We start from the raw sequence: 27,281 nt of genomic DNA, 5'->3' as shown, positions 1-27,281 counted from the left end.
CCACCCCTACTCAGACCTGGAGCTATCGGCATATTAGGAGCCTCAGTTACTGGCTAGGACAGACAGAACCACAGCGTTGCCTGGGCAGTTTCAATTCTGACATTTCTAAGCATTTTCATGCCTTTCTTTTCAGCTGTCAGGTATTTCATGACCCCTGTCCCCATATGCACTTCCCTAAGATTTTGAGTTTGGTTTAATTAAGCCAAAGGTACCTGCAAAACAAGCAAATTGTGAATCGCGTCCTTTCTAACTAGCAGTTCACACATTTTGCAGAGCACAGGTATAACAAGAACTAGCAGTCTTGGATAAGTGTTACTAAATCATATGATTGACCAAATGTTATTTGCAACAACTGGTGTTTTTCTGTTGACTGGAGAAACCAAGAAATGGCAAGAATTTCTGAGATGAAATATTTCAAGGGAAAAGCCGCTAGCTGATGTGAGGAAAGAAATGCAAAGCAAATGCAACTAAAACCCCGAGTCTACACAGAACGTGAAACAGTAATTTCAAGTTAATTGCTTCCTTTATTTCGATTGAATGCGATTCTTTAAAAATCATCCTTGTTAATTCTTTTATTGCTCAAAGCACTTCACTAAAGATTACTTAACTCTGTATACCATATTTTCAATGAGCGACTGCTTGTGTTGAATAGGTCTTTAACAACTCACAGCCAGGCTGAAGCATTCCAACGTAACTTGCTTTCAAAACTTTGTTAAATACTATTTAGACTTATACTATTTAGACTTAAAGCTTGTTGGTATGTGCTTGTGTGGTGTCCTCAATCAACCGGCATTTCCCTGCCCGGTAGCATATTCTGGTGCATGACCAGAATGCTTCCTTAAGGTAGCATACTGGAACAAATACTTCCTACAGCAATGAAGCAGCCAATTTTCAGCAGTAAAGTGATAACAGAACCAACCGAAGCAATTTGAAGGTTCTGCAAATGGAAATTTTTCAGAAACATACAATTTAGTCCAACTGGGGTGGACTACCATAGGGACAGCTTAAAGCACACCTCTGAATCCAGCATGAACACGTGCCAAATTTGAAGAGTCTGCTCTGACAACTATAATACCAAAACAATTCAACAAAAATACATGGTTTCAGACACTGAGAAAACAGCTTGTTCTTACATCTTTTCCATTGCAACTTGGGAAAAAAAGAAAATTGAAAAAAATCCCCCTGCAGCAGAATGTAATCTGAGAATTTTAGTGGGAGCTAAAGCTAACAGCATCAAAGCTGTAGCAATCAGGAGCTTTGCTTTAGTTTCTTCAAAAAAAACGTTAGTGCACCTCAACAATCTTTTCATGTTTTTCAGACTTCCTTACCTTGCAATCAGCAGAAGAAAATTGCATTGTACAAACCTCCCCTCCACCCCAAATGCAGATTTCTTCTTATTGTTTGATTTTGCAGCGATCTAACGTTAATTTGTGTAATGAGACTGCCATTAAGAACAGGACAATCCCTTCAGAAACAAAAGGTACAATCAAAGCATCCATCAACAAGACACCATTGGGCAGCATCTCATTTTGGAAGGCCACAGTCTCTTTCCCCCCCGTCTCCCTAGCAGGGTACTTACCACCCCAGTAATCACAGACCCTGCAGCAGCGCTCAGACCTCATCAGGGCAAGCTCTCTGCAGGTGAAGACACTGCACTAACCCTACGGAACACAACTCTGAATACTCAATTATCTTTCAAAGGTTGTGGTGATCTGGAGAGGTTCCTGTCAAGTAGATAAAGCGATTCTCAACTCCCTCTTCAAAAGAGAAAGAAAGAAGACCCAGGGAACTGTAGACCAGTGACCCTCACTCCCGTCCTGTAGCAAATAACTCTGGAAGCAATTTCTAGACACGTGAAGGACGAGAAGGTTGTTGTCAGGAGTTGTCAGCATGGAGTTACAAGAATCACGCCTGAGGCACTTGATAACCTTTTACAATAAGATGATTGGCTTTATGGATGACAGGAAGGCATTGCATACTGTTTATCTTGACTTCAGTAAGGCTTCTGACCCTGTCTCCCATAACATCCTCACAAATTGATTAAGTACAGGCTAGACAAGTGGATAGTGAGATGGACGGAAAATTGGATGAAATGCTGGGCTCAGAGAGCTGTGATCATCAGCTTGAAACCCACATGCATGTCAGTCACTATTGGATTACCCTGGGAGTCAGTATTAGGATCGATACTATTTAATATCTTCATTTATGACCTGGGCAACAGGGCAAAGGGCAAGTTTGTAGATGATACAAAACCATGAGGAACGGTTGATAAACCACATGGTTGTGCCATCATTCAGATCCTGGATCTGGAAAAGAATCCTTTTTCAGCAGTCAGTAGTCCAATAGTCTTGATCGTACCTGAACTTCAGAGGAAAACTTGCTTCTGCAGTCCGGATGGTACATGGTACTCTGCTAACTGCATGAACTGTTCCCATTTTAACTGCAAATACACCGGTCACTGTCTCCTGCAATGGGATTCTCTTCTTGCACCAGAAAAAGCCACATCTGCTTGCTTTCTCCACATGTTATTAAGTAAAATGACCTGTGGAAGGCAAGTGAAGCCTCCAATTTTTGGAAGGACCTTGTCTGGAAAGGAGGTGCACCAAGTAGAAATGCAAAAGGGAATAAGAAGAAATGTAGGGAACAGCCTGCCATTTCTAAGAAACTTAAGTTTGTGGAAAAAAAAAAATATAAAAGGCACCATGCAGGAAACTGAGGAAGATGCAGACGTGGTGACATGAGCTTTGCTACTTACACAGAGCCAACAACCTCTGCCTTCTAAGGTCTGAACTTTGCTATTATGAACAAATGCTGGCAAGTTCAATTACTATGGGTGTAACCTTTTAGTAACTACTGACAACGGAGAGCTTTGTAGAAGCTTGTTTGAAATAACTGTATTGAATTAAAAAAATGTAATAGATGATAACTGACTTAAGGTTTTAATGAGGAAATAAGTTGATTTGTTGAGGTGGACCATTACACCTATGGGTTAACTAAATCCCAATGGCATTTTATTTCTACTTCTAAAGACTTCATCTAGACTTAATACAAATTAGTTGTGCTATGTTCTGGAAAGCTTAGGATATCCCTTTTTATGCACCCAAGTTATCATAAATCTCTCAGCCACATCTAGTTTGCTTGACACAGAAAATTGTTTTTTTTTTCCAAAGGAATAAGCCTGGCAATACGAAAACATTTCCCCAGTGAACTGCTAAAAAGAGGTAGTTAAAAACAGTCTAATCATTTGTTTGATTGTTGTTTGGTTTGTTTTATCTTAAAAAAATACCAAAACCCACCAGAAACAACCTTTCTTTTCCACTAAGATAGCTTGCTTTCCACTGCTAATCTACGCCCTACAACTAACTTCCTGTGATCAACCCTCAAAGATCAACCTTAGCTGCGGACCTTATCACAGCGTTTCCACTGCAGCAAATCCTCCCCCAAGTTAATTAAAAGGACTAACACATACAACAATGAAAAAAACATGAGTCATATAGGCCCTAATAAGATCTTAAAATTAGGAAAGTGCTTTTATTACCCAAAGTAGCAAGATCTGTGGAGTCTGGAGCAGAGCAGCAGAGAACTAAGCTTATTATCCGTAAAAAGGAAAGCCTAATCTTACGATATTTCAGATGAATATGTTATCAGCACAGAGCCTGCTTTTATCAAGAAAAGGAAATGATTAGACTATGTCAATCACAGAGGATATATCCTCTTTTGTCTAAATTTTGGGTCTGTAAGCAGTTCCAGGGAAAACTAAAACGACAGCAGCATCTACACATTATATCTACACATCTAAATACAAGGCTCTAAGTTACCACTGAAAGCTCTTCTTCTATTTGAACAAAAATACACCTAGCCTTGTGGGGCAAGAATAAAAAAGCATCACAGAAAACAAAGGTTTCTGATACAAAGATAATCAACAGCAAAATAAACATATATTCATGTCATGGTTTACTGTTTTTTTTTTTTAATTCTAGTTCTTTAAGTGTTGCAACATAATTGAGTATGATTTAATCAATGCATTTCCAAAGTGCCAAATGTTTTGCTTAATTTTTTTAAATCTTGCCAGATGCATGAAAATTTTGCATTAATAATATGGTAACAATTTAAAATTCTGTTCTCTAGTGTAAGACCAACAACAGATTAACTATTACATTAAAATTAGAAACTGTTCAACACCTCACACCAAGGAAAGCACTTAATTATATAGTTCTTTTAAGCATAGGAACGGCCCCATTGCACTACAAGAAAGAATTATGTATTTGTACCACATTAGGTACAAATCACATAGTAAGCCTTAATTTCAAAAAATAATAATCTCTAAAGCACACTGAAATCAAGCAGGTCTGTGAAACACAGAAGGATGAATCTGTGTTGCCAGAGCTGCTTCTTCATATATGAAAGAAGTAATGATAAAGAAAGACCATAGCTAACGCATTTTCAAAGGCACGGGTGATTTCTTACCTCCCAATGAAATCATACCTTTTAAAACTGCCCGCTAAATGAATATGCAGCCTAAGTCTTAATATGAAGTTAATATTGGCTGTATTATAGATTGAGCTTTCATGACAGTTTGATAAGGAGCCATGTACAAATTATAAATTCAAACTAATTTCAGGGAAAACCATAGTTCTGTAAGAGTCTCAACACAGTAAATGCACAAGAGCTTGATAGCAGCCCTAATACACAGCATCCTTTTCCTCCCCTACCCTCAGAAGAGCAGTAGAGAACAGACCAAAACAAGCTGCAATTTGCCTCACCAGCTGGGCTTTGGATGAACATAGAACATGGGAAGAAAGAGTCCACCACCTACAAGAGCCAACTGTAGCCACGAAATCAGAAGAAAAAAGCTGTCAAACTATGAAAAAAAAAAAAACCACAAGATAAACATAGAACAAGTTATGTGTTTAAAGCATATTTTATAAAATCTGGGAAAAGGTTTTATTTGTCTACTCACAAGATGCAGACAACAGCCACTGCCCTCAGAAGTTACCTGCAGCACCCCAGAGTAGAGCAGCACCCCACGAGACCTTCATTGTAATGACCCCAGCTTTGTCCCAAGAGAGGGCAAACTCTGTAGCAGTGCTCCCACAAACAACCTTGAACTGCCTAAATAAACCCCCATTCAACCCCAGATCTTTCCTGGATCATAACTGGAGTGCTCAGCATCTGGCAGGACGGAGCCCTAAGGACATACGCAAGGAGAAATTAGAAATTTCAATTTATATGCTAATACTTGCTCTTACAGGAAAAATTGAAGTATAACAAGTGATTTCCCATTGCACAGAAACAGCCTTGATTGTTATTTAATGATCACAACGAATAGCTAGAAAGCATGAAATGAAGCTAATAAATCTGTTGAGCCTGAAATTTTCAACAAATACAAGTAGTCAAAGTTTTCCAGAACTACTAGAAGCCTCATTTGCACATCCGACTCCTAAGAGGTCTGCAATCCAGTAGCCCTTACCAGCTACTCCAGAAAGGACACATTAAACATCTCTCCAACTCAAATATAAATCTTACTTCATCTTAAAGCTTTAAATATTCTGCAAATTTCTTCATTTGCTTGACTCAAGGACGTTGAACTGTATCAAAATACATCGAACTTTCTCCACTCAGTGGAAAGCACTAAAACTGTTCTACAGAGTAATACAACACATCAGTTTGGGAGCTTTTTAATATTTTTAAATTAAGTTTGGAAAGTATGTTCTGAAATTTTTCAAGAAAATACAGCTTGATTATCATACCTCAAAAGAGAATATTAGGAAGAACTTCTTTACCGAAAGGGTTGTTAGGCATTGGAATGGGCTGCCCAGGGAAGTGGTTGAGTCACCATCCCTGGAGGTCTTTAAGAGACGTTTAGATGTAGCCCTTAGTGATATGGTTTAGTGGAGGACTGGTTAGTGTTAGGTCAGAGGTTGGACTCGGTGATCTTGGAGGTCTCTTCCAACCTAGATGATTCTGTGATTTAAAAGGCAGACTTCAGTAGGACATTTTCACAAGAGTTCTTGACCATATTCATTCAGATATTGGATAATTTTAGGTGACAAGACATAAAACAAAGTCATAATGAAAAGGTGATGATAAGGAGGTCTTTTCACAGCATATGTGATTCACATCTATGTGAATTCATATTTATATTCATTAATTACATAGATATGAAATATAGTTTACATCTATGTAATTAAAAAGATTTTCTTTATTCTAATTTAATTCGGGATTTAAATAAAAGCTATAATCACTGGAATTCAAGAAAGAGATAGCAAGTTGACAGACTATGTATTAGTAAATGGACATACATTTGAGAACTATTTAAGAACACTATTTTCACTGAAAAAAACCTTGAAACCCAATACAAACATAATACAAGAGATCTGCAAACCTTATTATCATGAAAAAAGTATCTGTACAATGCCAGTTATGTCTACTGCATGGCTTACTCTGTAGTACTCATCTTTACTGAGCCTGTACCCTTAATAAATAGTAAGACTACAAGCAGTGGTTTACTAACCCAATCAAGATTACGACTGAAAGTAGCAGGTAATTTTATATTAATTAGAAGTTTACACTGACTTAAAGATGAATCACAATACCAAGATGTTTAAATAATTGACCATCATTACAGAAACAGAAAAAAAAAAATCAAGAACAGCAACGAGTTAACTTCAAAGTCCTAAAAATTATTAGCTTAAGATTCTTAAATTAATAATCTACTCCAGAATTTTTCAAATCAATAAAGGAATTTCAGTCATATAGAAGTACGCTTTGTTCTACGCTGTTAAAAGACCAAGAAGGCTTGCTCACTTGCTTTAGTTTTGAGACTTGAGTCTCTTGGACCTGCGACAGTTATCATAAATTTTTAACTGAAGTTTACAGAGTACTGCCATATGATTACAGCTGTAATATGGTACCAAAGCTTAACACAAAACAAAAGAAAAACATTTTCCTTTGGTGAAGGGAGGGGATCTACTTTCTGAAACTTTGGAAAAAATCATAGTGCAACGTGACACTTGTATTCATGCAATTTCATCTACACGCCTCTAGCAGTTTACATAGCACTACTACATAGGAATATTTTGTCCAAAGAAGCCTACTTCCAAACATTAGTATACATAATAATGTAAATAGAAGCCAACAAAAAAAAATCATAGCCTTTCGTTTTCATTGATCCAGTGCTGAGATGTCTCCACCTGCATCTCTGACAAACTCGTCAAGTTCCTAGACAACTTATGGCCTTAGTTAACTGCTTAAATTTGTAGTCCCTCCACTGTTAGAATGGCACAGAATACATAACTATCTGAGAAAACAGATGATTTTAGAAGACTGACTGGGTCACAAATCAAATGCAAGAGAGCTTTTCCATAATGGTCAACTGAAAGTGTATCAGAATCTCAGAAAGACATTCATACCCTCAGCTGACATAAAATTCACCACTTCTTTCAAACTCTCATGCTTCGAAACCAACATACAAATAGCACTTGCAAAATTCTGTGAGTTCTGTAAAATTCTTCCATGTTTGCGCTCTCATATTGAACACCCATGGCAGTACAAAGAAAGGTACTCGGAGCGGAAATATCCATTTTCATTGGCATATTCTTCTTGTCATGCACACACTTCAAATTAGATATTGCAAAGGCACTTAAGAGTACTATCACGATTAAATAAAATTTCAAAGAGATATGAAAGGAGGTTGAGAGGCCAGAAAATGATTTTAGCATTTATTTATCTGTCACCAGAACAATTTGATGAGTAACGGGACCATTGCACGATGAAAAATTGGATCTTGCCACATCAAGTTGAGACAACAAAACTCAACTTAGACTGAAAATGTAAGCAAGTCTCCAGTCTCCATAAGCTAGTAAAAACCTTCAGAAAGAAATAGGAGTTCAGACCAATTGTTCTTCATCTTAAACTAAATTTTCCGTATTCTTCAATCACAGATCAACATACTGGCACCACATGGCAAATGAAAAATAAACTGAAATGCCTAGTAACTTCAGAGTTCTTCAATAAGGTGTTTAAGTTCTACCAAGACTTGCTAAAATATATCATTTTCTACGAAATTCAAGTTTGTGCATCAGGTGTTTGTCAGATCAGCCTGCTTTCAAGTGATAAATTAAGAAATAAGACAAACATTACATGAGTAGTTTTTCTCCTTTCTTATTTTAGCCTTCTGGGAGGATAAAAGGATGACTTTTTTAAATGAATAATTAAAATCACACAAAAAACCAACTGATAAAGACTTCCCCCCCCCCCCCGGAAAAGTAAAGACAAAAACACAAGCTCATGAGACTAAAACCTAGAACTTCTGAATCTTGGTTAATCATAGTAAATAGTTACGTTATTTGTGATAGTTTAAATGAATTTTCCTTACTCGATCCATTTTTTAAAGCAAATTATTGTTCCATTACAAAATATTCAATAAATCCACTACTTCCAACTGTGTGACATGACAGGAGGCTTTCAATTACACCTTATATTGCTGAGCAATTTAATTATATTGCATCCAGTGTGAATAGTATTGCAAAGTTGACTTTTAAGATGTTCTTACTACAGTGTTTTAATACACCTAATTAGTCACCACTGAAATGGCTACTTGATTAGTTTATTTCAGTAAGTTAAAACAGTACAATGTTCATTCACCGAGAAGCATCCCTTCTGGAAGCCACCTCTTACACTAACAGAAAAAAATGCTTGTGACAAACCTTGGCTACGTAAAAAATATGCTGTTGTTACTTAGTACATAAAATAAATTTTTTTTAAAATGTAATATAAAAATGTGTGTGCGTGTGTACTTCAGAATTAAAATGCTCCCCACACCACACCGGGCTGGAGTTAAGGCATGAAAGACGCACTCTGCTCAGATGGACCCACTCAGATCTCTTGCCTTTGGTCTATAAACACAGGCCAGACAAAGTGATACCTTAAGTTACCTGATACTGAGCATCAGTGTCTCAGTCATCTTTGGAAAGTTCTGTACAACACCAAGAACAAACCCCTTGCCACATGAAATGTAAACTGCATCTGAGCCTGCTGTATCATAGATCACCTCATCAAATAAATCAGACCAACATGATTTCCATCGGATATTTTTAGTTATGAAAATCGCCTACACTCTTCATTCATTCCAAAATGACATATCAAGGTATGTGGTCACACCTAGGAAGCACATGAAAGCAAAACAAGCTGCACCCAAGAAATATGATTCTTTTCAATATACTAATTGTAGATAGAGCTTGTAGCACTTCTGGTAGCTGCCAGAAAACTTAAGGTTATTTAACATTTGTGATTTAAGAACTGGTTTCCATTGTAATTCTGCCAAGTTTGAAACCTTCAGGCTGAAATTCTAACTGCACATCTCAACCTAAATTTTAAAATTACACAAGAATAATTGCACCACATCTACAGGACAAAGAATGCTTGTGCTGTCCACACAACTCATACACATTTTGTATTTTACCAAAATGCAGAACTTCCTTAAAGTCCTTCGAAAAGAAACTTTAACATCTGGATATCTCAGAATAGGAATCTTAAAAAAGGATAGAACATTTGGGTCATCCAAAGTTAGAAGAAATGCCTACCATGGTCAACTTGAAAAATCCAATCTCATTTGTCTAAACTGTACGTTGCTGAAAACTGCAGATTGGATTTGACAGGTCAGGGGAAAGGGAGAAGACAGACAGACAAATTATGGTCAAGATTAAAGAAGAATTTTGAGCAAAGTTTGAAAAATGTGATGATACTTGCTGGGGTCTGTTTACATCAAAATGTGTTCCCCTCTAATGTCTGGAGAACTTCTTGTGCACATTAAATTGAACTTGCACATACATGCATTCTGCTAGGATTATACCACGCTTTCCTGCCTACAAGATCCCTGACTCTGCAAAGGATGGCCAGCGTTCAGCATACGAATGAGGAAATGTGCAACAAACTAAATCTTACTGCTGGACACCTGCTTTATTTATTCTATAAACAGGAAAGCACATAAGAACTGTTGGAAGCAGCAAATGCTTCAGCATAGTCCAGTGCACATCTGTGTTCAGTTTATGATCCAGCACCCTAACGGTGAAATGGGATACCTGAGACAGATGTATATACTGGGCTTCAAACCCTGCAAGGAGAATGGCAGCATCAGCAAAAGGGCAGGAGCACTGAAGTTTCAGAGAGCTGCAGATAAACCTAAAGAAGACTGTCACAGCCGTAAGTATAAATTGTCTATCTAAGGCAGAATTTTCAATCATATCGTTAAAAATGGACTTCTTACTATGTGAGAGCAACTGCAATCTTAAATCCTAGGTTAATGAAGCCACGGCAACTTGAGTTAGCACAACGGTTTGCAAACAGAAGAGTCACAAAAGCAATAGGTGAAGACATTTTAAAATAAATTTGAACAGAAGTTATTTTAGACATTTAAAACCTCATAAGAAAACAATGGAATCAAAAAGCAATTTTCTCTCTCCTTTGCAATAAAAAAACTTGATCTTTTACATTAAAAAAAACATAACTCAGGAGCCCAATTCCCTTTAAATGTCAGGAGTATTAACTACTTTTTGAAAAATCTTCTCCTTGAATTTAAATCATGTCTACCATACGTAGAGTAAAATTAAAAGAAAAAAAATATTCTAAGCAAGCCAGGTGCCTCACCATGGACAGGAACTGGAGCACAGCCCCACGCTCTGTGAGCCAGGCAGCCGGAGTGCTTCACAGCTGGCAAGAACAAGCACACTCGTCAGAACAAAAACAGTACAAAAAGAGCCCAGCACAGCCACAGCACTGAGCAGCAATGTGACCGGACCAAGAGCTTTTGTATGGACTTACTTTCATCTCTTCCACTTTCAAAGAACTGGAAGAAACACATTCGTCTAGGCTGACCATATCCCTACCAACCAGAACAATTTATGGATTTATTTTTAGTGGTATTATTAAATTAGGATATCTATTCATAGAAAATCTTCCTTAAATGTATACTTTTGAGTTTGACAAAGCTTCTTACCAGAGGACCTCAGCTGACTACAGGCTTGGAAGTAGGACATCAGAACAATGCTTCTTACAGAGATTATTCTAACTGGACCTTTCAAGACACAGCCAGCCTAGATGGGTTAATTGCTTTAAAAGAGAAAGGAATTATTTTAATGGATTTAAGTTTGCATTCTCCTCCAAATTCAAACAACTCTTGTGAAAGTGGAATATGAAAAGCTAAAAAGTGACTGGCATAGAAGAGGGAGGTTGGAGAGCTACAACTAAGCGGTCTGAAACATAACAATATCTATACAGTATTCAATCATTTAGTATCTCGCCACTTATTTAACGCTTGTAAAGGAGTTATTTTGCTAGCTCAAGAAAAGAATGAAGTCATACCAAAAACTGGGAATACGTAGGTGAGGAGAAATAGAAGAGAAAGGGATAAAGAGTCAGGATGCTAGCTGGACAGAGAAGCTGAAGAGATCACAGACACTCTGCATGAAAAATTTATAAGGCAACCAGGATTAGAAGAAGGTTCAGGAAAGAAACAACAGGCCTAGTAAGAGGCATAGTAAAGGAGGGACACCCCAAGTACGAGATGCACGTGTTTGCAGGAAGTGGGGATCAAGACAAGAAGCTTAAGGAGAACAGCTATGGGTCCTGGAACTGGTACCAGAGGTTGGTTAGGACAGGATGAAGACTAAAGAGCTAGATAAAGACTACTACGAGAACCAGCCACATAAGCAGATATCACTAAGCTTAGAAAGAATGTGCAGAACAGCCTACCGCTACTGCCATGTTCTGCCTTTTCTAACAGCACCTCCTGGGCTGGAAGGCAGCTAAACAACACATGATCCACTTCAAACTTAAATGCTTTAAAGCAGGATGACATGAATCTTTAAATCTGTTGAGAAGAGATGAACTAGAACAGCAAACAGCTTGTTTTTCAGCGCATCGGAATGAAACTTCAGATCACAAAGAAATATTGGTCAGCGATGCTGACGCAAAATTACATAGGAAACTTCACAGCACAATCAAAAAGAAAACCCTACTTCCAAAGAAAATATTTAGCTGCTTTAACCATACATTCAAGATTTTTTCCCCATCTTGCACCATTCACTCTTGCTTTCAACTTCTGCAGCAAATGAAACAGAAGCCATATGGACAACATTTTGCTTCTCTGTGCAATCCTGATTCCTCCCCAGAGCACAGCCATCCTTATCCCTCCTGCAGAATGAGGCATCGGGGAACAGTAAGCAGTCTTGTAAGCAAAGTCTGCGTCCTAATAAGTGTATAAAAGGTAAAATTAGATTGTCTGCCTCTCCCACTTCCTAGTCAGGATATTTTCCTTACACAACATTAGCATTCTTTCAGATTCAGCTGTCCAGACCAGAAAAAAAATGGTCTAAATGTTTTACACATTCAGACTTCAAGACTGCAATTGTGAGTGCTCAGCACTTTCAAAGTTTTAACGTGGCTCTACTTTCAGAGAAAAAAAGTACAAATACAAGACTGCTGTTCAAGTTACAGCATGAAAAACAAAAGCAGTGGGAGCATATGTTTGTAGGAACAATACAGTTAGTTCAAAAAACCCACTGTGATAGTTCCATGATTGCTTAAAGCAATCAAAGGCAACACAAAAAATCCATCAAAATAGTTGGAACTACAGTATGGCTATCCTGCTTATGAACAGAACTAGACAACTTAGAAGTCCTAGCATACAACCTTCTTCACCAATTCATTTTTTAACACTGTACTCTGGTATATTATCCCATACAGTACGTTATACAGTTTAAAAAGGCCACTTTGATACAACAATCCAGAAGAGTTATCCATGGACAATGGAAAAGTGTAGTAGACAACAAAGCACTATTTGGTTTCAGGACTGCTAGAAGGCACTACTAATAAGCAGAAATGTACAACATTGACTGTGCTACAAAACAACAAACATCTGACTCAGAAGGAAGAAAAAGGAACCTAAACTGAACAAACAAAATTATCCAATCAATATTTACTGAAATTTCTTTCTTCTTCTCTAACATATAAGATTGGTCATTGCTCAAGGCAAAAACAAAACAAAACAAGAAAAACAAGACAATGCTCTGATGCCCTACAGAAATGCTTCTTATACATTTCTGCAATTATCTTCCCTACGGTATGGAAAAATACATTTTGGGCTCTTTATTTACAAGTTTTAGAGATCTTATTTGTTATCCTATCCATTTGAGTAACAACAAATTTCAGGAAGGAAACCTTCTTTTGAGTTTGATATTGTTAAGATTTACTATGTACTGTGGACCACATACATTTGCGTACATCAGATTTCTGAAAGCTTTCAAAGCATCCAAAGCTCTATGCAAACTGCAGAGCTAAGAATCAGGTAACTAACTGAAAGGCTGTACTCAGGTGCTTCATAAAAGCTTTGAAATGATAATTTGTTTATTTGACAAGGGGAGAGTTTAACTCCACTTCAAGAGCACTTGTTAAAATAATCCCAAATTAAGGGAAAAAAAGAAAGCTGAAAGATTAAAAAGTCTGGAAAAGGGAACGGTGTAAATCAAAACCATGCTTTTCATAGAAGTATAAAATCCCGAATCCCGCAATGCATCTTATTTGACCACCTACACAACAGACTCTACAGACTTTCGACTCATCATCTAAATTCAGGATACAGACAATAAAAGTTGTCTGATCCGGTCAGCCAGCCACACTCCAAAGAAGTCATTTCAAGACAAACAACTAGATTTAAACAGAAGATGAAGATGATGGTGCTCACCTCTAACATGGGGAACAAAGATACAGAAGGGAGAACCCGTCATTATTCTAAAACTAAGTACTATAAAAGTTATCATGCAGAGATACACTAGAAAGAAAGCCAAGCACATAAGGGCATGGAAACAGAAAATTTGGGCAGCAGAACATACACAGCGGTTCACATAAATCCTTGCACAAAGTCCTTCAATAAGAAATTCAATAAATTAGTTATGAAATGGGGAGCAAGTAACTATCAAGAACCAGACACTTCAAAGCATGATTAAAATCAGGAGTAACTTGTTTGCTTTATGATGAAACACATTGGAATTGGTGTTAACCTACCACATTGAAGGAAACATTTAAATTATTCAATTACCAGATAAAACAAGAAATTAGAAGAAACAGCAAGCTGAACATGAGCCAGCAGTGTACCTTGATGGTCAGGAGGGCCAACCATACCCTTGGGTGCATCAAGCATGGCATTGCTAGTCGGCCAAGGGAAGGGATGCTCTCAGACACATGGTTTGATTTTTTTGGGTGGTCCTTTGGGGATCCATGAATCGGGCCCGCTGATCCTTGTGGGTCCCTTCCAACTCGGGATATTCTATGATTCTATGAATTAGAGCATCGCTATGGAAGTCAACTGGATGTTATACCAGAACACAACGCTCAAATCTAGATATATTAGCTTGAAAGAATAATGTAGTGCTGGAAAGTGTTAAGAGAATCACTGATATTGTTACTGACACAGGTGAAACCTTATCTCCACTAAAAAAAGACTTTACATGTAGACAGTAAAGAACAAGGACAGCTCTTCTTGAAGAGGAAGAAACACAAGTGCACAAAGTACTGCATGGCATCTAGAACAGAAAGATAAACGTTCATTCCTCTCTTCTTAAGGTGAAAACAAAGAAATGTAAAATGAAATTGAAATGTGGCCACGTCAGAACTGAGAAAGGCAGCTATTTTCCTCCTGACCTCCTCAAAAACCTGTGTATTTCTTTCAAAGGGGAAAGTGGGAACTAAGCCATACGCTGAATGAGATTATTTTAATTTTGACTATCTTGTTATATTTGTAAAAAATATAATTTAAAAAAATAATCTCTAAGAACATGAGACTACACATTGATTCAAAGATTTATATACCCATACAGTTAGAACTTTTAAATGAGGGCTGCTCATATAGTAGACTTCAGGTTAGGTCCACCTTACAAGTACATTTTACTTCAGTCATTCCAAAGACTAGATAAACAATGTCCCCTGCATTCCTGACGGGAGGCTAATAGTTCTCATAAATCTCCAGAAAGTAGATGTAAAGTATCACCAAGGACTCCAAACATAAAAGCATGATACGACACCTGTACTAGTGAACTTGAGCAGATGGCATCTTTCGTTCCAAGGTTGTCCTGGTAAAAGTGAAGACAGCAGACCTGCCTGAGGGCTACACACATAATCAAAAAGACACACTCAAAGCAAAGGCCTTTTCCAGTACTTGTTTAATACCTCTTGCTTTTAAGATGTATGCCAACAGCTTATCTAAAAATAAGGTGAAAGTTTTCCACAGGGCAAGAATATTCATTCCTCAGCTGATGGGTTTCTTGCACTTTTCTCTAAGGCTGCAGACCCTGGTCACTGTCAGAAAGGATGATGATCCAGACAAATGGAGAGCCCAAACTATTCTAGCAGTTTCTGCCCTCCTTACTTTAACAAGCATTTCTCTTTCTGTAAGTGCTGCTTGTGATATTTTTAAAGACAGAAGCTACATGTTGTCTAAATGATTTGATCTCAGAGTACACTGCAAAGGAGTTAGATCAATAAAAGCAAAGGTAGAGGAGGTTTGCAGGTGAAAAAATACTTTCACGAACCCAAAAGGAAGTGCTAGTGGCTATCCAATCCAGAACGCTTTCAGAATCATAAGAACACCTGAAAGGAAATATTACCAACCCAGAAGGAAGGAATTTGGGATTCAAGACAGTCAAACAGTAAAAATAAGACTAACCCAAGCTAAAATCCTCTCTTCTCATCCTGGTAATTCTAAAACGGATTAGGTGTGCCTAGCGCCCATTTTCCATTCTAAAAATTATCAGTAAACCTTTGTAGCGAAATACCAGATTTTTCCCTTCCCGGCAGGCAAGTCATACGTAAGTGGCAGTTCACTTCAAAAATCTGTGCGAACATACTTTAATAAATGGCCTATGCTCCCCATTTAAATTTAAAAGTTGACAAATAGATGAAAACACGAATCCTCATTAGCACTTCTGATAACCTTAGCCCAGCCGTACTTTAACTCATCAAGCAGTCCTTCACATCCAAAAAACGTAAGTGAAGAAAGCTCAATAGGACCTAAGTAATTTGTTTATAAAAGACATTTCCATAGTGAGTAGGATGATCAGAGTCTTAACTTCAGATTTTATTATTTTTTTTTTTAAACAAACAAGACATTATTTCCTCCCCCCAGAAACTCTTTCTTTAATCTGGAGTGACAGGAGTTTCCAAACTTCCTTCATTTTGACCTCTCTCAAGGATTTAATGCTTGAAGCCAGTAAAAACCAACCTTGCAAAATAGTGATGTGGAACAGTCTAGAATACATTACCCAACCTTAGCTCCTGCTAACAGCTTTGGAAACTGCTCGAGTACCAAGAAAAACCATCCACAGAGGGAAAGCATTTCCAAATAGCAGAAAATATGCAGAAGTGACAAAAAGCATCATTGTGTGAAAATTAAAAAGAAATCATTCACATTAACAATATTGTTGGTTCTTCATATACTGTACAGGAAAGACAAAGGGATATGAATGTTTAAAGGGGCAATAAGCAGATCAAGAGAATAATGAAGACTAATATGACTTGCACTGCAATAGCTCCCAAACGCTCTGTTCTGGATGGGAGTCCCACAGTGCTATGTACAGCACCGAGGATGAGTCCCCATCTCAGAAACCACACATCCCAAACACATTTAAATTAACAAAAAATAATTAGGATATTAATCTGATGTTACACATCTGTTTATCAGATGGGATATATTTTTGGAGACTTTGGCCTAGAGAAAAAGATTATTATAATCCTTTTCTGACAACCTGATTTAAGAACAGTAAAGGATACTAAGAAAGGAGAAAAAAAATCATTGCCCTCTCAGTCACGAAGTGCTTGGCTCACACAAATGGTGTTTATCCTGCAGAAGGGGAAAAAGACTGCTTTCCCATTTCAGCAGTAAAATGCAGGTTCTCCATTTCTAAAAAAATTATTTTATTATTTTTTTTTAAACTTTCTTTTATTAGCAGCTGGAACTTGTCATCTGATTTCCATAACATTCATTGCAGTTTAGAAAGAAATTTTCTAAGTTCATTTCCATCAAAATATTAGCCTTTCATTTGCATTGCATAACATTTATAAAACACGCGTTTTAGAAGAGGACATTATAAGAAAATTGCTGGAAGTCATCCCAGAAACCACTGCATTACATATCCTGTCTGTAATTCAGGAGAAAAAGATACTATACATTATTCTAGACCGGGAGGCAGAAAAGAACAAATCATTGTGGATTCAGCATTTGCTGCCAGAACACCCAGAAATGTTCTTTATGCAGAGGGAGCATCCTTTCTAAAACCCATGCAGAATTCTTTGTCAAATTGAAGAGACTGCATCAGTTATCAATAACTTTTCTGTTCACTTTTTTCTAAACTGTAAGTCAAAGAGAGAATATTAACATAGACCATTTGCAAAATGATTAACATCTATGCGTGAACTTGATCCAAAAAAATAGTGATAAAAGGAACTCTGCCCTCACTAGAGCAGCAGTGTGGAAAAAAGTTTATTATTGTCATGGACCCTGATAGAAAAATGCACCAAAAATAACGTCATAAAAACAACAGTGGCATATATGCTGCTTAAAGACACAGTAACAATTACAGATTGTACTTTCAGAAGTACTTCGCTTTTAAAAGCTCTAAGAATCCCAGCTTTCAACACTAAATACCGAAAATTAAGTTAATATCTCCTACTCGTTCTCAATCCAGTAATACCTTTAAAGTCTCGATGCGCCTAATTAAAAAGCATTGCTGTAGCTAAAGATTATCACAATCCAGATATAGCCTAAGAAATCCCCTAAGCCTCCTTCTTTCAAAGAGATGAGGGCAGACCTGAGGATGATAGCGTATGGAAAATGAATGAGAAAGTAGCGGCCTAACAGAGATACTAGAAAGCAAGGCAGCATCCAGAAAAATTAAACTGGAAAAAAGCTTCAATTTAAATGGCATCCAGCGTGCCATTTAAGCTTTTTCAGTATACTGTGAAGCATGCAGCAGCTTAAGCCTGATTCAAACCCTGTTTACACAGCTTGGAGCTTGGGTGCACAGCACACGGAGCCCAGCATAGCCCAGAGCCACCTTGAGGACAAAGCTGATAAAACTGAAAATTGATTTTTCTTGCTAGGGAGAATAAAACACACCCCAAAATTACCTCTTCTTGTTAACAATAAAACACCTAAATAGCGTAAGTGTCCCTGTGTACATGCATTTTATATGTTAACATCCATTCGTTTCAGGAGCTCAGACAGTGAATGTTCTTGCATGAGGCATTATGGATGAGGCCGGGGCAAAGTGCTTGCTGCATTCGAACAGACGTTCCCAGAGGGTTGCTTCTAAGCCATCTCACTGGTTTGCGAAGACACACTGCCCTCTCCTTTGCCCAAAGCACAAGGTACTGATCCAGAGCCCAGAGAAGTCAATGGGGAAGGCATGCAAAGTCGTCAACACAGCATCATCACAGACCGTAAGTCTTTTGCTATGCCCTGAATTTAATCTTTGAGCACAGTCTGAAGAGAACAGCCGAGCCAGGACCCTCCATAACGTACATATACCAAGTTCCCACAACTAAATGTCCCTCAACACCTTTTACCTTTGGTTACTTCGGCTCCCTTATGCCCATTCCATCCTCAACATTTGTATAACTGCAAAGATTATCAGCCAAAAATTGTATTAGCCTGCTTAGCACACCTAACGTTAGTGTTAACGCTGGAGAAACGTGTTTAAATTTGACACTGAATAATTAAACTAAATCGTATGTATTTAAAAAGCATTGTTCTAAATGTACTCTCAAATCACTGCGGAGATGTAGATAATTACGTATAGCAGTCAATGCACTGGAAAGAGAAGAGGAGGAAGTGTTCTTGACAAAGTAAAAGGAGCTGGTGTGCATTGATCATCATCTGAAGAAAGAATATGGGTGTTGTAAAGCACGTAGCCTATAAGTTATGCTGTCAATAAAAAGAGAAAATAGGGGAAATAAAGACAAGGAAAGGGAAACAGCTATTTCTTTAAATGAAGCTCAGCTGCTGAATTCCTTTCTATAAATCTAATTATATTTGTTTTTAAATCCAAGATTACTTTGTTCTAAACAGTATTTCCTACATAACAAAACCTGCACAGAGGAGCACATATTTCTCAATATTGATTTGACAGGCTACTAAATTAAAATTTTAATGCTTACTGGTATGCTACAACAGTTAATTTGTAAAAACAAGCAAGCAAACAAAACCGACAAAAAACCAAAGCTGTGTAAAAATAAAGTTGTATCTGTAGAATATTTTCATGAAAAGCAATATTTGGCAATTAGTAGTCCCTAAGAAGAAGAAAAAGAAAATCAGTGGGTGACAAAGACTTCTACATAAAATGACTCATGAACAGGAAGAAGGAAAGGGTAGCACGCAGATCTGCATGCAAAATATAAGGTAACTTAGTCTCTGCAGTCGGTAGAGCAGGTTGTCTTTCAGATCACAGGTACTTGTATAGTTATACAAACGTCCTTGCTTGTTCAACACTGAAGGTCTTAAAATGACTGACCTGATTTTTTTTTTCCTTTTTTTTTTTTTGTAAGGGCTGGGGACTCTTACTCAATTCACATATTGGTTAGCAATTAAAAAAAACAACAACACAGAAATGCATTGAATAATGAATGATGTTATGACAATTACATCTTTGCCATAAGTAGAATAAGCAAACCTACAGCAGCACAGCAGATTAACAACAGTTACACCAAAATGAAATCTGGTAAAAGGCACAGTTTTAAAATTCTCTTACACAGAAGAAAATCCAAAAAGGCAGAAGGCTTTTAAGATGCTGAACTTACACGCACAAAATGAAGTACAGGGAACACCACTGCAAGACATATGCATCTCACCTGTGAGTACAGCTTTTGCTGAAGGGTCTGCCAGATCCAGCGCAGATTTCCCATCGGTGTTCCGAATGTTTGGATCAGCTCCGTGCTGCAGCAGTACTGTGCAGGGAAAGCAGAAACAGTATCTTACCTCAGGGATACACAGATTATTTACTGTTAAGTGTCTCCTCGGCATGATGTAGGCATAAACACACATTGCACAGTTTTCTTTATTTTTCCCTTTTTTTTTTTCTCCTAAGCACTGCAGCAAAGGATCTTCTCCAGAGTAAAGCTAAGTTGGCAAGTCAAGATGTAGTAGGATCATATGACTTCTCTTGATAAACATGAACCCTGAATCTCTTGCAATACTCAGTTTTGGGTCCCCCTCCTGACTGCTAGCTGGGAAGCTGTGCCTTCACTGACTCACGCTGGGAAGTCTGCTAACTATGGAACCTGCTCCTGTCTTTTACTATCACTACTGCTGCTTGTTACCACTCCTGTTCCTCCTCCTGGTGAATATCCAAAGCCATCCATGCCATACTGTAAAGCAGCAATGCTCCAGTTTTTTAGTGGCTCACCACTAATAAAAATAATTTTAACCACAGTATAACAGCTTGCCTTCAAAAAACACAGCAAATAAGGTTAAGATGTGTATCTTACAGCCTATATGTTCAGAGACTATTATTCTCACTGTTTCTCCCCACACGCACACAAAACTGATTAACCCCTAAAAATTTTTGGAGAAAAATATGCAACCATACGTCTAGGAAGGCATTAATACAGTGAATTACCATCTACGGAAGCTCATCCAAAAAAATGGAAACGACATTTTCAGCTATAAACTCTTCTGATCAGAAACAACAACAATGCAGTTTAGCCACTCAAGATAATGGTGGTTTTTTTCTTTTTTTTACAGAATTTGATAACAAAGTCCACAACAACAAGAGAAGTCTGGCAAACAAGGCCCCAACTTTCTATTTCCCCAAATGTGATGCAAAATAAACACAGCGTATTACCAGTTCCGACTGACAGTTACACACTTGCTATTCACACTTGTGCAAAGTAAACAACACGGTGTGCAGAAAAGCAGAGACTCAATGCCCAGGACACCAATAATAAAAAAGAGCAGACGTTTATTGTTGCTCGTGCAACCCTGTTTGTTGGATAAAGCTGGACTGAAAAATTAAGGCAAAGAAATACTTGTAAATACTTCTTGTAGCTCAGGGTGCAAAAACACTTCCTTGATGGGATTCTCCAACAAAAACAAAAACCCAGAACAAAAGTAAATAATAAAATTATGTTACATACATCACTTTAGTCAGCAAAAGGCTTTTCATAAGTTTATTCTTAAATTCAAGTCTTAACTGATAGTAGTGTTGCTTTTAGTCAAGCCTCTCTTCTTATACAATTCTGGCTTTAAATGCTTATAACATTGCCAAATTTCAGGTATTTCAGTTTAATGGGTCCTATGCTAGATGCTTGCCTTAGGCTGATTTTTTGCAAAAGTTTGGTGCTTTAATGAAATAAATTGACTTCTTCGTGCTTTCTCAAGAAGCTGCAATCCCTTCAAAAACATGGAAGAAGATTCAAATAGGCAGATCGGGCTTTTCCAAGGAGGGAAATAAGTGGTGGTTTGTTGATGGTGGTTTGTTTGTATTACTTCCTTTTTTTTTTTTCCCTCTTAAGTTTGCCATGTCAAGAGGAAAGCACCAAAAAATAAAAATAAAAAAAATGAATAAATAAATAGATAAAAGGTTCTAGCACATGTTTAAAGAGGATTGTTAAAACCTGGCACCGATATTTCTCAAAGATGCCATCTGTGTCATACATGCAACCACCTCCTTAGAGATCTTACTCACTGGCAAGTATGACTCTGAGCCAGTGTCACAAGCCAGTCAGGCACGCTCCAGCAGGAGGTGGTAACCAGGCCCTTTTCCAGATTTTTTCTAAACAGCGTGAAACAGAGAAAGTAAGTATGGAGAGACATACTCAGCATGTTTTGCCTCTATTCTCCTGGATCATGAGGTGAGGAAAATTATTCGTCCCAAAAGGCATCAGGGTAAGAGTGAAGCCATAAGTGAGCAAACCAGCAACTAGCTGTCTATTAAGAGAGTGAATAATACAAAAAAAAAAATGAAAACACCACAGCCTGGATGAGAAGACAGTGGACGATTCTTTTGGAAAAGAGTCTGGGACAAAAAGTTACGTGAGAGAAGAACCGAACAAGGTGTTGCTAAGCCACTATCCATCACATTTGAGAAGTCATGGCAGCCTAGCGAAATTCAGTGGCTGCAAACAGGGAAACACAACTCCCATTTTTAAAAAGGGAAAAAAGCAAGACCTGGGGAACTACAGGCCAGTCAGTCTCACCTCTGTGCCTGGCAAGATCATGGAGCAGATCCTCCTGGAAACTAGGCTAAGGCACATGGAAAATAAGGAGGTGACTGGTGACAGCCAACATGGCTTCACTGAGGGTTTGTCATGCCTGACAAACCTGGTGGCCTTCTATGATGGGGTTACAGCACTGGTGGATAGGGGAAGAGCAACAGACATCATCTACCTGGACTTGTGCAAAGCATATGACACCGCCCCCCATGGTATCCTTGTCTCTAAGTTGGAGAGAGATGGATTTGTCGGATGGACCACTTGGTGGGTGAGGATTTGGCTGGACCACAGAACGGCTGAGGTTGGAAGGTCATCTCCACCCAACAGAGATTGCATGTGGAGTACCATGTTTGGCTCTGGGGTCTCCAGCATAAGGACATGGACCTCTCAGAGTAAGTCCAAAGGAGGGCCATAAAGATGACTGGAAGGCCAGAGCATCTTTCCTGTGAAGACAGGCTGAGGGAGTTGGGGTTGTTCAGCCTGGAGAAGAGAAGGCTCCGGGAGACCTTACAGCGGCCTGCCAGTGCCTAAAGGGGGCCTACAGGAAAGGCGGGGAGAGACTCTGTCATGGGGTGTAGAGATAGGACAAGGGGGAATGGCTTTAAAGTTAAAGAGGGTACGTTTAGATTAAATATAAGGAAGAAATTCTTTATTCTGAGGGTAGTGAAGCACCCTCAGAATTGTTGGTATGGCTTACAACATATAATTTTCATATCAGGTTTTTAAAAACCTTGACAAATACATTAAAAATTGACTAAAGGTGCTTAAGCTGGATGCCTACAGAAACTCCGAAGTAACAACTACCTGTGGAGCAAGCACTTGAAGTGGCCACACTGGGTTCAAAAATAAGAACCTGTCAGAACTCGTTTGCAGTAACCAGGAGACTTCTTCTTTCTCCTGGGGTCATTGATCCCAGCGGTCATAACCCTTCCGACCTCTCCAACAGCCAAGGGTACAGTTCTACCAACAGATCTACCCTGTGAAACGTACGAAGCGGCATCTCAAGATGAAAAATCAGTTATATTAATCTGCATACTGATTCAGCCCTTATTTATACAGAAAGCGAATTCAGGTCAAAGGCAATCTTGTTTCGTACATTTCCCATACCGACTAGCTGATTTTATCCTTTCCACACTTCTCCAAAATCTCTTACACACACAAAATAAAAATCCAAGCGAGCAACGTTGTCATCAACATGAACTAACAAAAGAAATACAGCATTTGACGTTTAGCCTGTTCTGTAATGCAGCTGTACTTTAATACCTGGTAAACCACAGGTGGCTTCTAATTGAATGTTCTCCTGCTTGTTCAAAACCTTCAGCACTTTAGCACACAAAGTCTCTTCTAACCACAGGGTATTCGAGATCTAGACACAGTGTCTAGAAATTTCCTTTTCAGTGCACCAGGGACGTATAAAAATATCAAGACAGATCTCCTGTTTGAGAAAAATATTCCCTTTATAACGAAACACAACAGAATAAGCCGTTGTAGCTAACTGTATCTATTTTGGATTTCAAACACTGCACGCTGATTTCAGAGGATGTTTTCTGAGTAGCCTTAAAAGGAGATGTGGCAATAGCTTCAATCAAGAGCCTGCTGTTAACAGGCAAATATAAGGATTGCAAGCACACAAATTCATTCCTGGAACCTTGTTAATGAATGTATTTTGAAATGCTGATCTGTTTGCTTTGGACAATGAAAACATTGGGGCTGTTGTTTTTCTGCATTGCAGGCAGAGCCCTTAATAATCTAGAAGCAGTACCTGGCTATCCTTGCATTTCCTACAAACGACGTACAAACAATGTAAAGAAGCTCTTCTTTTAATTGAATCTTCATGTTGTACACAGATATCAATTCCTGTAAGCTTAACTATAGAACAAACATATAATTCTGTACAAAGCTCTTGTACAATCTATTTTTATCCTCTTTACGACTGCTACAATACATTTTCTGATCTTCCCATCCCATTTGAAATACTTTAATTACACTATTATACTAGATCAGTACTAGTGATAACAGACAGTCTTCACACCAAAGAAAAAAATGTACATTATTGCATGGATCATGAACTACAGCCACGAATCCCCTCAGATTACTGCCAACTTGCTAGAGCAGGATGAATCCTAAAATTAAACTCTTGGCCCAAGTCCTCCTGGCACAGTTATTTCAAACTGTGAAGCTAACCAACGCTATCTTGTTTGGCTCTCAAATTATAAGACCACCACCAACAAAAATTTCTACTTTTAGGCAGTTTCAACCCTCCTATTTTCACCAGCAAGGTATGGGAAAAGCTTCCACTATAGCTATACAGCCAGAAGGAAGAAGTGGGTTTTAGGGGGGAGCGGAGGGGAAATTGGGGGTTGTCTAAATACAAGACATTAATTTCCTAAGCACTTAGCCCTTCTTCCTTCATACTGCCTCAGTTAAAAGTGCACCAAAAGAAAACATTTCAGATTGAAAGTAGAGACACGAACACAACAGGAGTAGAATGGGAATAAAAATCCAAAGACAGGCGTGATCAAAGGTCAGACTTACAGTTTGTTTAGTGCCATCATCCACAAGCTTCTTTAGCATACTCACAGAAACGATGATGAAAAAGTTCGTATTTGGTTTCTAATCAGATGCACATAAGTAAAAAAAAGACACATCCAAACCTTTGACTGTTGAAAGTAGAAAAAAAAATCCCAAACCAGGCAGACCTTCCAGAAGTGTCTGTACTTAAAGTTGCCTAGTGTTTTCAGTTGCATTGCCAGAGTCTTCAGCTCATCATAGCACTGCTAAACAAAACCTTCCCGCTCACATTGTCCCTTCGCTCCCCACCAGCTACTTTACCACTTTGTCACACTGTGTTGTGCTCACAGTCCCTTCCAGCTACCCCAGCTCTAACACGTATCTTTACTTCCTCCTTTTTAACTTCACTTTCTGAAGAAGACCTCGAAAGGTCCTTTCCAAACCAAATTACTGTAGTTTTATCTACTTACTCCCAAAGTATCAAGGTACAGAGAAAACAGCTTAAGGAAGAGTCCTCCTTTTGTCTTACAACATATGCACTACCTCCCATCTCTCTAAAAAAAAAGCTACCTTCAAAGTTGGTCAGCCTTTCACTAACCTTAGGTCACAGGAACACACAGATCTATCTCAGTACTAGTGCCATACAGGACATGTCTCCAAATCATATGTAAGAAATAGATTCATTTATCTCCACATACTAAAGGCATCCAGACAATACTTTGGAATCCAAACTATTAATTTTTTTCAACCAAGAAAAAGTTTCCTCATCTAATAAGAGCAGAGCACGCAGAAGAAAAAAGGAAGAATAAAGATATAATGAGCAATTAACTCTCCAAGGGAATTCACAAAGAAATACAATAGACAATATGGATGCAGGTAGGAGAAATAACAAAAAGCCGCAGAAGACTGGATCTCCAGCAACAGAGGAGTTTGCAAACAGTTAACAGCTGAAGACTTCAAAGATCTGTATTAGCACAGCTGCTTTGAAGGGTGTCAGTGCTCAGGTGGCAGACTGGAATGGGCTCTGCCATGCCACGATGAGAAATGACGTCCAGCTAGCCTCAACAACCCTGAGCCAAAGGGGCTGCGCAGAACAGCTTGAGAGGGGAAAGGGAGGGCGCCCATGTCAAGGGGGTATCTTTACCTCCAGGGGGATAAAGGTACATCTCTAGTAGGATAAGAACAGATAACACTCCGAGGCAGAGAGCAGGAGAGCCTTTATCACCTCCCGTGTGCATCCCCACCCCAGTCACTGAAGGATTCTGTAGAATAATAAGGCAGACCTCTGCAAAACAGTACAATCACGGGCTACAGTTCCACGTAGCCTATGCTGGCAGAACTGCCATCCCCAACGCCGTGCTGCCTACCCTCCTTTGGATGGCTGCAAACATTTGGTCAGGCAACAAGGACGATTAAGGAAGTGCTCTCTTGCCCAGACAGTTCATCATGCAGCTATGGACATAAGCCAGAGACAGGAGCTGACAGCAATCATTTTGCTGTTGGCAACAGTTCTCGTTACCGGTGTATCAAACGTTAACGGCCAAAGACCTCGTTAGTCAATGCTGGCTCCCAGCACTTCCCATCGTTCTGCCTTCCCTACTCCCACTGCTCAGGGCACGGACTGGAATAACAGTTCTGACAAAAGGCAAAAGCACCAAGTAATCCTACAAGTCAGTTCCTAGAGATCTGCAGCTTTAAAATACCTATAACACACATGGTCTTAAATGGTTGGTTTTAAGCAACGTATGTTTTCTAGCGAAGAAAGTACAATATCTTGTACAGCACTGGATGGTACTTTGGCCAGATGCAACATAATCCAGGTAAAATCACAGCACCTTGTGTTGGGCTTATGCGCCAAGGGTTTGGTAGCAGGTGGACCCATGTTGGAGCAGTTCTTGAAGAGCTGCTGCCTGTGGGCAGCCCCTGCAGGATCAGTTCAGGAAGGATGGCATTCCATGGGAGAGACCCCATGTTGGAGCAAGGGCAGAAAAATCTATTTCTAATAGCATAATCTAATTCTTAGGCAAACCTGAGGAAGCTAAGAGTACATCGAGTTCAGACTGATGCAGAGCAAGTGACTAGCTAGCAGTACTACACTTGTCAGTCTCAGAAACACGTGCCTCCAGCTATCTTATAACATGTTAAGTAGAAAACTTGCATTGCTTTCCATTCTTAGAGGACAGGGCACTATATCCATTTCTCTTCCAGTCCCAGAGCTGCTTACCACCCTGCCCTATTGACACAGGACAGTAATAGTGTTATCCTTTTTAGCATTATCTCTTTGTGGGATTTTTGCAGTGTAGAATATTTGCTTGCCAATCTGCCACCTAAAGCATCGCTGCCATTGTGCATGCTTCCCTGGAGTGGGACCCACATCGACCAGTCTGAGTGGGCTCCTCTTCCAGGTGCACCTGTGTCCTGCACCATCCTTGTATCGCCCCAACCAAAGGGATAGCTTTCTCCAAGAAACATGGTGCATTTGTATAAGCATGGAAAATTAAGATCCCTGTACT

The 27,281-nt window shown here is 38.8% G+C and overlaps 1 protein-coding gene across 5 annotated transcripts in view; it reads right to left on the bottom strand.

Moving 5' to 3' along the window:
• The window catches only part of TNKS (tankyrase), a 119,771-nt gene that overhangs the window by 77,926 nt on the left and 14,564 nt on the right, over positions 1 to 27,281 (bottom strand). For all 5 annotated transcript variants that reach the window (XM_080588842.1, XM_080588838.1, XM_080588839.1 and 2 more), the window contains one exon: positions 19,897 to 19,992. In XM_080588842.1, coding sequence (XP_080444968.1) covers positions 19,897 to 19,992 — 96 coding nt within the window. The remainder of the gene's footprint in view (positions 1 to 19,896; positions 19,993 to 27,281) is intronic.

The sequence above is a fragment of the Anser brachyrhynchus genome, assembly GCF_964034855.1.
Source record: "Anser brachyrhynchus genome assembly, chromosome: 4".
Classification (NCBI taxonomy): Eukaryota; Metazoa; Chordata; class Aves; order Anseriformes; family Anatidae; genus Anser; species Anser brachyrhynchus.
Note: the sequence above shows the minus strand (reverse complement) of the source record. Positions and strands in the feature narration are given on the sequence as shown.